At 33.4% G+C, this 12,222-nt stretch overlaps 1 protein-coding gene across 2 annotated transcripts in view; it reads right to left on the bottom strand.

Annotated features, from left to right (window-relative positions):
• The window catches only part of LOC106103677 (angiotensin-converting enzyme-like), a 30,408-nt gene extending 19,148 nt beyond the window's left edge, over window positions 1–11,260 (bottom strand). The window contains exon 1 of one of the 2 annotated variants that reach the window (XM_013283501.1): window positions 11,120–11,260. In XM_013283501.1, coding sequence (XP_013138955.1) covers window positions 11,120–11,134 — 15 coding nt within the window. In that variant the 5' untranslated portion in view covers window positions 11,135–11,260. The remainder of the gene's footprint in view (window positions 1–11,119) is intronic. The other variant, XM_013283500.1, reaches the window with a different exon arrangement.
• Window positions 11,261–12,222: the final 962 nt, after the last annotated feature.

Here is a 12,222-nt window from a genome sequence, read left to right as displayed (position 1 = left end):
GTCACCTCTAGCATAAACGGTTTGACTGATTTTGATATTAGCCTAAAACTAGTTGTTCCCGTGCGGCTTCATCCGCATGGAATTATGAAAATTTTATTTTATTGTTTACATTGGTCAAATTATCAATAGCAAATGTCAAAATGACCTGAGATGGCAAACCTTGGCAATCTTGCTTCTTTGATGTTGGCAGCAACTTATGGCCTCTTTCCCACATATCCAAAATATTTACCTCCTTAGTTTAATGGCGTGAAAATATATAAAAAAAGAATTATTCAAAATATGCTGTAATTGCTGACATCTTAGGCAACAAAGAAGTGTGTGTTTACGCTTTATTATAATAGTATAGATCTAAAGCGGTTTTACTTTCCTCATCAGATTTCCTAATAAAACCTACATTACGTGAAAGACCACGTATTTTTAAACAAGTTGTATCCCGGTTGCCTAATCGTAGCCTGGCAAGGGTATGTTTAATTGATGTCTTAAGTGGTCAATTTTTGGTGGAAAAATCCCTCATCAAGTTTCCCTTAAAATAAAGATAATAAAATACGTTTAACAATTTTTTTTCGTATTAAAAATCAATGTTGTTTGATTCACTTATTTAAATAATCTAAGAGATGGAGTTCGAAAGGTAAACGATTTAATTCAATTAATTTTCAATCACACGCCCCAGTGTTGTTCAAACTGGGTCAGTGAGGCTGACCTAATTCTTTAGGTCTTATTTTTTTATCTTACTTTTCTTAGCTACTAATATTATAAATGTGAAAGTTTAGATGGGTATTTCTTAGAGTTTGTAGTCTAAACTGTTGAACAGGTCTCGGTGAAATTTGGTATAGATGTAGAGGATAGTATGGAAGAACACATAAGCTACTTGCATTTGCTTTTTTTAATTCTACGCGGACGGAGTCAAGAATGACAACTAGTAATCATACTAATATTATAAATGCGAAAGTTTAGATGGATGGATGTTTGTTAGTTTGTAGCCTAAACGGCTGAACGGATTTCAATGGAATTTGGTACATATGTAGAGGATAGTCTGGAAGAACACATAGGCTACTCACTTTTGTTAATTTTTAATTCCACGCGGACAGAGTCACGGGAGAAAATCAGTAACCACGTAATTGATATCTTTTATTGGGAGGAATTACTTACTTTTATTGTTTACTGATACATTTTATGCGGAAACCTTTACATAAAGTATGTTTTATTCAATACACTCTACAGATGCGGAGGCCTGTGAAAAATAAATGTACTACTCTGTATTATGATATATGAAAAACGTGCACAGCCTGCGTAATAAAATACAAGGCCGGGAATATAACCCGCGAGTTTTCGTTTCATATTGATAAATTACTAGGTCTTCATTCATCTTTTATTTATAATGAATCTATTTATCTGTATTCGTAAAAAAAATCTATTACATTTATTGCCATGCGTTTTCACTGTTGAATCAAAAAACAATAGAGATATTTAAAATCTAATACTAAGTACCTACTCTTTAAGGAAATTAACTCCTATGTACCAAATAGTAATTTGAGTATTTTTCATTTCCCTTTTCTAAACGCTTATAAAATACAAAAATGTCTAAAATATAAATAAATACTTTAATAGTATTGCATTAACAGATTGAGCGTCGGTGGCTCAGTGGTTTAAGCACTTGACTTGTAATCTAAAGGTCTTGAGTTCGAATCCCGCCGCGTACCAATGTGATTTTAGATTTTTCGAATTTTCATATGTACATAATTTACCTAACGTTCTTACGGTGAAAGAAAACATCGTGATGCAACCTGCACATATCGGCGAAGAAATTCAAAGATATTTGTGAAGCCAACCAACATGCAGTGGGCCAGCGTGATTGACTATGGCCTAGTCATCCCTTACTTAGGGTAGGCTCCGAGCCCCTCAGTACAGTGAGCTGGTGATGATGATAATGATGATGTACGAGTATATGAACTCTATTTGCATTAACTGTCAGTTTAACTGTGTAGTTGAAGCTTTGCCAGAATGTAGCGTATATATCAAACTTTACAGACCTTAAAAATTAACATTATTGATTCCATAAAAGTCTTATATAATTAACGCACGTAATATCAATTAATTAAATTTTCTTCTAAAAATAAACATAAGTATATACAATGCGGTTTAAGACACCAAAGTGCAGAACTTTCGAAACACTTTGGTCCCTTTCACGATTACGAAATTGTTCTCAGTTCACAGATAGGCCTTTCGTAACTTTATCGGTATTTATAAATTCTTTGATACTGTATACAACACAATAGTTTGTCTCTACTCACGTAGATAGGTAATTTAATTCGTATGTTTTTTTGTGTACTGTATTTGTGTCTATTGAACTAATTTCGAAGAGTAAAGTCTGCAGTTTAACTCTTGGCAGAGTCCTAGATCCATTGGTTTTAGGTCTACTAGCGTTCTGGCCCAGATTTGTACTGCACCCTCTTTTAACCATGCCAAGGAGAGGTGGTTAAGATTGTTATGTGAGAGTAATTCGAAGATCTAGCGCCCCTTTCTGTCAGGAGCTAAGGAAATCTGGGGCACCTCTCTGGAAAATACCAGATTCAATTACTTTAGTTATAACAATCCAAAAGATATATCTAAGTTAAATAAACATTCAAAAAGTAATTTAATACACGTAATGAAAGAAGCGGCATAAGTTTAAAAGTCATAAAAACTTGGTGAAAACATATTTCTTTCACAACTTCGTGACGATCAACTTTCAAATTATTTTTTCAACGCTTTTAAAGCTTTTGTTTATTATGAATGGCGTGCAGGAGTTTTCTTTCAATTTCACGAGAAATGGGAGATTGTTTTTTTGTAAATCAAATTTGGAATTTTATTTATTAGCTTTCGCCCGCGATTATGTCGGCGTGAAATAAAAAAAAATAAAATAAAATATAGCCTATGTTACTCACTGACAACGTAGCTTTTTAATCGTGAAAGAATTTTTGAAATCGGCCATGTAGTTTTTGAGTTATTAGTAGAGACGAAGACGTCTTTATTATGATCATTTTGAATAATCTGACTAAAAAAGAATGTTATTATTCAAATTAGATCGACTGAATAAACGCTTATAAGGTTGTTAAATATTATAATACCGAAGTACTATTTGCAAAATGAATAATTAATATAATAATTATATGTTCGCTTCCAAAATGACAGCTGTCACTGCGACATAACACGAAGTGTCATCGACGACATCACAATCGTTGTCAAGTTGACGTATAAATTTTGACGCGACCCAATTACTCGAATTCAAACCTATCTCTCAGCAAAATTAATAATTAAATTAACTCTGTGAAATATTGATTACTTAAACATAACTATAATATAAACAGCTTATATTTTTGTAGACAATCAGGTTATTTGGTAATCACAATTACTTAAAATAATCAATTTTTTTACGAAGTTTAGTTACGCATTGTATTTAAAATTGATTTTATTTCATTCGTTGTCAGCTTTTTTACCAACTTTCCGGATACAATTTGATTATAAATACGCCCCTGGACAAACTCGAGTACTTTTCGCAATGTTTTCTCTTTCGATAGCTATACGCTCCACCGACTCTCAGTTTCGATCGAGTATTACAAACTCTACGTGTCTACCAAAGTAATTTATACGGAAATTAAATCTATTTATACTTAAGTTATCATTGTAAAGCAACGCAAACATATTTGTAATAACATTGGTAGTTTAATGTACAGCTTGTGTAAATATTTATCGTCTTTTCGTAGACCCCTTACAAAATTTAATTTCAGTATACACCTCCATTTCTTCAAAGCCTTAAAATTTTCCCGCAATCAAATAACGCAGAGCTATTTAAACTGAATGTTGTTTAAAAAATTAAGTTAGTTTTAAGTTACTCAAACGCAACCACATTAATTAAAACTCTCAACATGTTGAAGTATGAACCTAGATTCGTGCTTTACTTAATTGGTTAATTTCAATGCGTGCTAACAGTTTAATCAAAAATCAAATTTACCCACGCTAACTTTACTAAAAAAATACGTTTTTGGGTCACGATTTTTTTATATTTCATTGTCGTTGCTACCGAGTATAAACCTCTATATGTACTGTAAATGCCATTAAAATTTTCTGTAAATTTCGTTTTTCTATTTATAATTGCATGTAAATTTGCAAACAATAAATTTGCACGCACTTAACTCTGTTAATAGCATACAAATCACTGTTCGATCTTGATTTGAAGGTGATGATATTTTTCCTTAGATATTTATGGAGTTTCAGGGCTATGTTAGAAGGAAAAAGGTAGTCATGTAAATTTTGTTTAAATTATTTAAAAACAAAATCTATACAGTAAAATAGAGAGGCGAAAATTGTCAAGTTTATAAAATAATCCAAAATACTAAGGTTTAGAATAAGAAGAACCCTCTACAAATACCTCTTGATTACTTTCCTGCCCCACATCCGATCATCGGTACGCCACGCTATACAGAGCACTGACACTATATTACGTAATAAGAGGAATACATCAAGTTTTTTTTTTAATATTTTAATATTTAAACAAAATGTGACAACCCTAATACGTGAAAACGTATTTCAATGGCATGTAAGCGATTGAATTGTACGTATACCGGTATTAACGTCTTCATTATCTGAGAGCGTCGCGCCCAATTGAGCAGATGGGCTCATTTAGCGACAATGGCGGCTAGAGTCAATCGTCTAGTACACTTACGTACGCCAATATGACCTTTAACACGTACCACTAGACGATACAATCGCATGACGCAAATACTATCATTCATTGAAAAATTCATTTAAAACATCCAAACACTTTGTAATTAACGTACTTTTTTGTTTGCGAAAAACAAACATTAATTCATGTAAAAATGTAAAAAAAAAAACAAGTGCTTCTTATATCAAATTTAATAATTCCAAGAACTTATAAACGGCTTTCTCTACAGAGATTTTCAACGTAGTAGCTACTGCCTAGGTGACATGATTGAGTTGGTGTGACGACTAAAGTAAGTGACAGTATTAGTGGGCTCCGTCCCAGACTTATACCGTCCAGATAAAACACTCAAGAAGGGTGGTAGTACCCAAAACAGACATGCATGCGCATGCGTGCTTAGATATGCGAATGTAGAAATGTCGGGATTGGTTTGACAGGACCACACTAAATAGAGGTCCGTGGTCATTACTTACCTCTTTAGGTTACTGCCGTGGCATATATTGTTTTCGACGACTAACGACAATCTGGTGCGCCCCCACATAGTGGGGTAATAAACGGTAGATTATCTCCTATTACTTCTCCAAATAAACATTTTAAATAAAACTATACTTTCCTGAGTTAACTGAAGATATTTAGTGTTTAATCTAATATCTCATGTTATAAAAAATATGTTTATACAACATGGGTAGGTCCTCATGTTTCTCATGTGAATTTATATAATCCTTCGTGAGAAGAAAACATATGTTTTTCATTGTTTGTGTCACAATAAACCTTTTGTGGAAACCAAACTATTTTCTATTAACCTATGTTTGCGTCTGGTATTTTATTTTATTACAAAGTAGCTTTCGCCCGCGACTCCGTCTACGTGGAAAAAAAACAAATGTGAGTAGCCCATGTGTTCTTCCAGTTTATACTTTACATTTATGCCAAAATTCATCAAAAGCCGTTCAGCAGTTTAGGCTACAAACTCTATCAAACCATCCATCCATCTAACCTTTCGCTCTAATATAAGTAAGAAGTAAGATAATCTATAGTAATATTATAAACTATACTATACTATACTTCGGTAGAGGTAGACCTAGAAAGAGATGGATGGATTGCGTGAAAGGTGACATGATCAAGAAGGGAGTGATGACTGAGATGACGGATGATAGAATGCTTATGAGGACGAAAACCCGTTGCGCCGACTCTACCGGAGTAGGATAAGGCAGAGGAAATAATCATGTTATATTATAGAAATAACTCAAAAACTACTGGGTCAAACTCTTTCACCGTTATAAAGGTAATTTATCTGTGAGTAACATAGGCTATATTTTTTAATTACACCCGGTTGAAGTCACGAGCAATAACTAGTATTAAATTAGTCTAGAAAATTTTACAAGTACCTTCATTTTAAATTGTTGATAATAATTTAAAGAGCAACGGCACGCGATTATAAAATAGGTTATATTTTGTTGCTTTTGAAATAATAATAATTTTAAAGCTTTTTGAGTTATCGCAACTTACAACATCGTGCAGAGTAAACTAAGTTATGCATGTTTTGATATACTGTTAAAAAAATTCTTGAATGTTTTTTTCCATGACACCAATCGTCGAAGACTTATTGTTATCAGTCCTACATTTCTTAGTACACGATTGAAGTTTCCTGTTTCTGATAATTTTTCATTTTATAGTTTAATTTGGTTAAGTAATTAACCCAATTAAACTTTATAACGACTACGGCGTGTACAAAATCACCCTCTATTCTTTATTTAATTTAACCTCGAATTTAATGTAAGGTGACTCAGTCTCGGGAATTCCACAAAACAACGAATTAATTTCGTTTACAACCATTTTTTTGAAATGTTATTAGTATTGATATAAATTAAGTCTTGAATTCTAGAGATTAAAACATACTTTTCCTTAAACAGAAATTAAGAAAATGTAGAAATAAATCTAGAAAAGAATATATGACCTCCTTTTATTCTCAGAGCAGAGCTGAATAAACAAACCCTCGTCTCTACCCACCCTTAATAATTAATGTTGTGAGATACTGTACAGTCGTGCAGACAACGGCCTGCGTTAATTGCATGTTCACTGTCAGCCTTTGTTATGTGAAAGAAAATGTGTATTTTTTGTGTTAACATATATTTAATTGGAGCAAGACTTTAGCTCGGGAAATTCGGCTGTGAATTGTGGGGAAATGTCTGGTTTTTTTTTTATTTTTATTGTAAATGTTGCTGGTTTTGATAAACCCTTATTTTTGCTTATACTTTATCTACATTTGTTCTTAAATTTTGAGACCATTTTGAGTATAATTTGTTTAGATTGTTCGTTTTCTCTGTTGTACACATTTCTATACCGTAATTACGCGTCAACAACGCGCTCTCTGATTCTAATTGTTCGATAAATATGATTTAAACGTTTACTCAGTTCGTCTACTTTACATTGTGACATCAAGCATGGCCTATTGTATTCTGAACTGCAATCAATTGCGTAACACGATACTAATTATATACGCGTTATATTGTTAACCATTAAACCCCAGCTTCTTGGTGTAACGTTAAATCTATACTAATATAATAAAGCGTAAACACACACTGCTTCGTGGCGAAAGATGTCAGGAATCACAGCATGTTTTTGAACAATTATTTTTTTAATAAAAAGCCCTACACTTAAGACACGCTTTAGGTTATATATTTTCACCTTAATAAACATAGGTGGTAAATAAATTGGAAAAAACCTTCATGTGGAAAAGGGACAATAAGCTACAAGCTGCCAATCTTAAGTAAGTATGGTTATTATGGTAACGTTAATTTTGACATTTGCAATTTTAACATTTTTTTATAATTTGATCAGATGAAGCCACACGGGAACAGCTAGTCAAATATAATAACTCTATCACGGACGTCGCCAGATGTTGATCTAGGCTTACCGTTTCCTCTTTCAAAGATGACTACGCCCATAAACTGTGTAATAACTGGGCTGTGGATCTCTTGTCACAAATGTTTCCCTCTCATTCTCTCCGAAAGACCAGGAACAATATGCGTCGATACAAGTTTTGCGGCAGTTCAATTTAAAAGTAGAGCCTTTTTGTAAGTATTTAAAACAATTGATACACGATTCTGGACTAAAAATAACTTCTGCCGATGCAAAAACAGTTGTCATTTTCCGCTGCATGAACATTAACAAGATGAAAAATCGTGCACGCTGGTGCGTGACGGTGAATAGTAGTGTTTTATAACATTTATCCTATGGGACCTGACATTTTACTATAGACATTTAAATTTAACATTCCTACAACATTAATTTTTCATATTCCAACTCTAGTTTCTAAGTAATAGGCCCGGAGTAAACTAGAATTTAAATTCAAATATCTTTTAATTACTACTTAGTCAGTCTCACATTATCGTCATCAGTCGGTTTCTGCCCTGAGTTGGATTTCCTCTAAACATACTTTTGTATCTAGTATTTAGAGTTTAAAGTCTATACAATGCATATATTTAGCTTGAATGCTTGGCAGTAAATGTTTATTTCTTATTTGTGTCACTTAGTACTTCAAAATAATCAAACCTCATTCATTTCTTCATCAGATTTTCTGGTCGTCTTCTCGTCTCCTCGCTATCTTTTAGTAATCTTTTTAAACACAACTTCTCATTGACAATTGTCTTATTGCCTTCGTAAGAACAGATTACAAAACCATCGCGATGTTAACAGTTACTGCAAACTCTAATTGATTAAAACTCATCTTCATCTTGGAAACTCGTATTGGAAATTACTTTGGGTATTACTTAAGAAAATCATGCCCGCGGGAAATAGGGATCTTAACGGAGGAGTAATCCATTAGTTTTGCGATCCAGTGGAGCGGTGCGCATTAAATAAATTGGAACACAATGGGCACTCGTATTTGCTGAAGTAAGGCGTGGCACAAATACACAAAGTACATGAACGCTTTTACAAATATGCAAGATAACTAATTTTCCACAGTACTAGAAATATAAATTTCTTAGTAGAAATGTAGACAAATATCGAGTGGTAAATTATAATATACTAGCTTTATTCTCCGTCTGCCTTAAACCTAAAAAAAAAACAGAAGTAGTATGTGTTCTACCAGATTTTTTGTGACTGAATGGCCACTGTTTGCCTTGAAGAGGCATTTACAGATTCACCAGGCTTGAGGTGGCCGAGCGCAGATGTTGCAGTGTTCTACCAGAGTATCCTCTACATATACCAAATTCATCGACATCCGTCCAGCCGTTTAGGCTACAAACTCTAACATACTTCCATCCATCCATCTATGCTTTCGAATTCATAATATTAGAATGATTATTTAAATTACATGAACGTTTTTTAAGTAAATTAATACCGTCAATAATTTTCTACTCTCACTCACACAAAACTCGTATCCAAGTGATAAGGCACTTGTTTGGATTTCGCTGGTCTTAGTCTTCATTTTCAAAGAGAAATAAAATATTAGGATTACGATAATGAAAGAAAGACCACTTGTATCTGTTTGTTTTTATTATTTCAAACGTAGAACGAGGAAACTCTTACACGAGAACAATTTCGATAGATTGAAAGCAGGCTTTAACTTCACCACTACCTAACGAATAATAAAACGAAAAAAAATATATCTGAAGGCTGATTTCACTGAATTGTTATAAATGAATAAAAATGACCGTCCATTGTTTTCCGTGGGAGGACCTTGGATCATGAAGGATCTTAGACCTTGGAACTGGTTATAACTCTGAGTAAAACTTTATAATATTATCTTGATTCGAGGAGATTTGCTATAAGAGTTCCTTCATGTTAATTAGATCGAGTAAGTTACTTAACTAATTAAAGTGGGCTTTGGTCTCTGGTACTAATTTTAAGAGTAATTAATACAAAAAAACTGACATTGCTCCAGGCAAGAATTTTCCTTTAAAACAAAGCCTTGAAATATTTTTTTTGCAGAGCGTTCCTCTCAAAGAGACATTTTTTTATATGAGAAAAGGGAAGACAAGTGGAGGGAACACAGAGGTGGTCAACGACGCACATAGACATCCGCAACATCAGAGGAACTACAGATGCGTTGCCTACAAAACATTTCGCAAACGTCGGTAGCGTCATGAATTTTCCTAAAATACAGACAAGCGTCGAAACAGAAGATGAGATCAATAATAATTTAAATCAATTTTGTTTCATTACAATAAATTATTTGTATGACTTATTTTCAGTAACACAAACTAGTTATTCCGAAACTCAGAACTTATTTATCTAGCGTGAAACTCTCTAATCAAGTTAGAACTTTCTTGACGTAACTTTTTTATCGTTAGTTCATTCTATGAATAAAGTTTAGGATATCGAATTTTAGGGTGAATCTCCTTTGCTGTAAAAGGCTTTGTGAAATTGTAATTATTTTATGTTCTTAAACAGATCTTTTTTGGGGTAAAACACTTGGTTATATCCCAATTTTCATTGTATTAAAGATATTTCTGTTTGTTTCGTGATGTATTAAAACATTCTATCTAGTGAACTACAGTCAGTACAGAGTGTATGGTGCAACGCTACCAATATCTCGTGCAAATTTTATATTCGCAATGTTGCAGTTCTTTGTTCGCGATTCGATTCGCGATTTGTTTAAAAGAACAATACAACGTTAAATAACATCTAAATCTTTGTAAAGAATACAAATTACTGTTTTGAAATAGACTAAAATTTAAGCTACTTTAATTAAGGCAAAATTGATCTTGAATTTTGGATAAAAGAAACACTTTTGTACAATAAAATATCTATTGATTTTTATTTCTATTGGATAGTTTAATTAATCGATTCTATATTTATTTGTATTACTTGTAAACGATGCCTTAAGTGATGTGCTTTTCTTAGGATGTTGAGGTAATACTATTATCCATTGATATACTTTAGAACCATATAACTTCCAAATACGAAAAATATATTAGTTCCTGGTAGAAGTAGAGACTCTTCGTCGATCACTTTTACAAAGTAAAGGCGTCCAACATGTATTGAATGTCTGGTTTGTGCTGTATACCTATTGTTTACGTTCGATAGAGTCTTCAAATTTATGCGAAAGATGTGATGGAAATGATGATTACAGTTTTTATAAATATCCAAAACATGCATCTAATTAATCTCTAGTTTCTGATATGCTTTTTGAATTAATTCTTCTGTTATATTTTGTCAGGTTTCAAATTAATTGATTTTTTTTTTATAAAAAATACGCAATGTTAACCTTTTCTCAGTAACAAATTATGGACATAAAAACTTTACGATACGACGCACTTAGTATCAATCAAAGCAATTTAAAGTAACATTTAAATTCCTATAAACTGCACTTTGAGGCTATAAAATTTTAACAGCCAAACACCGAATACATAATTTCTAACATCGGTCATTGTTATACGAAATCGAAAACATACTAGATATCAATTGCCTTACCTTGACTTTAGACATGTCGGTCGCCTCGCCAATTACATGAGGAGCCAAGCTAATGCACAGAACACACGGACGCGAGTTCGCGGCAACCGAGCGCCAAAACGCGAACGTACAATCGACGCGACGGTTCTACTCCGACTGGATGGGAGAGAGAATTTATTACGCTACGTTCAGTATGACCAGCGAACAACGAAATATATTAAATGGTAACCGAATCAATTGGATTTCGAAAGGGAAATAGATTGCGGCGCCGGCAGACTGTGCGGCGGAAGGCAAACAAACAAGCCGGCTTGCTGCACTTGCACTCACGAGACAGGTATTAATAATTAGCGTGCGCCAATATAGGGTTGACACAATCCGGTACCGAAGTATATTTAGATCTGTTTTTCTATATTTTATCTCAGATATGAATAACCCAATAAATATGTATGGTCTGAGGTAAAGGATGGGGGTGGGGTTGACGCTACCATAAATGTGAAATAGATAAACAAAACCATTATGGTAGAGCTATCGTGGCGCATGAAGAAGTTACTTATTACATATTCCAACACAGTTATTATATTGTACAATTAGTTCCAAATTCAGTCCACCCTAATATTATTACCCCCTGCGAAGATCAGTAGATAAAATCCGAAGATCGATCCAAATACAAAAATTGCAATTTTTTAAATTAATTTCAACTATAATTAAAAATCACAAGTGACAACCCTGAAGAAGATCTCGTAATTTAATTGCATTAACTGATACGCTTGGTGAGCTTGAAGAATATTGAATAGCATGTCACTTGGGTGCACTTGTTATAATAAAATTATATTATTTTTACTTACCTGTAACCTACCTATCTTTCTAAGTTACTTATCTTTCTAAGTTTCTGATAACAACATTGTCGTTTAATTCAGGTCCAGTATTAGGTTAGGGCGCGGAAGGGCGACCGCCCAGGGCGCTGGATAACAGGCGCCACCGGTCTATTGTTAGTCTTTCATAATGCTGTTTATATTCCCCGAACGCTAAACGGGGCGATCTAGAAATATCGCCCAGGGCGGTAGAGTCACTATAACCAGTACTGGCTAAATAAATCAATTTTTTCACAGTAATGTCAAATATTT

The sequence above is a fragment of the Papilio polytes genome, unplaced genomic scaffold (genome assembly GCF_000836215.1).
Source record: "Papilio polytes unplaced genomic scaffold, Ppol_1.0 DF823731.1, whole genome shotgun sequence".
NCBI classification, from domain to species: Eukaryota; Metazoa; Arthropoda; class Insecta; order Lepidoptera; family Papilionidae; genus Papilio; species Papilio polytes.
Note: the sequence above shows the minus strand (reverse complement) of the source record. Positions and strands in the feature narration are given on the sequence as shown.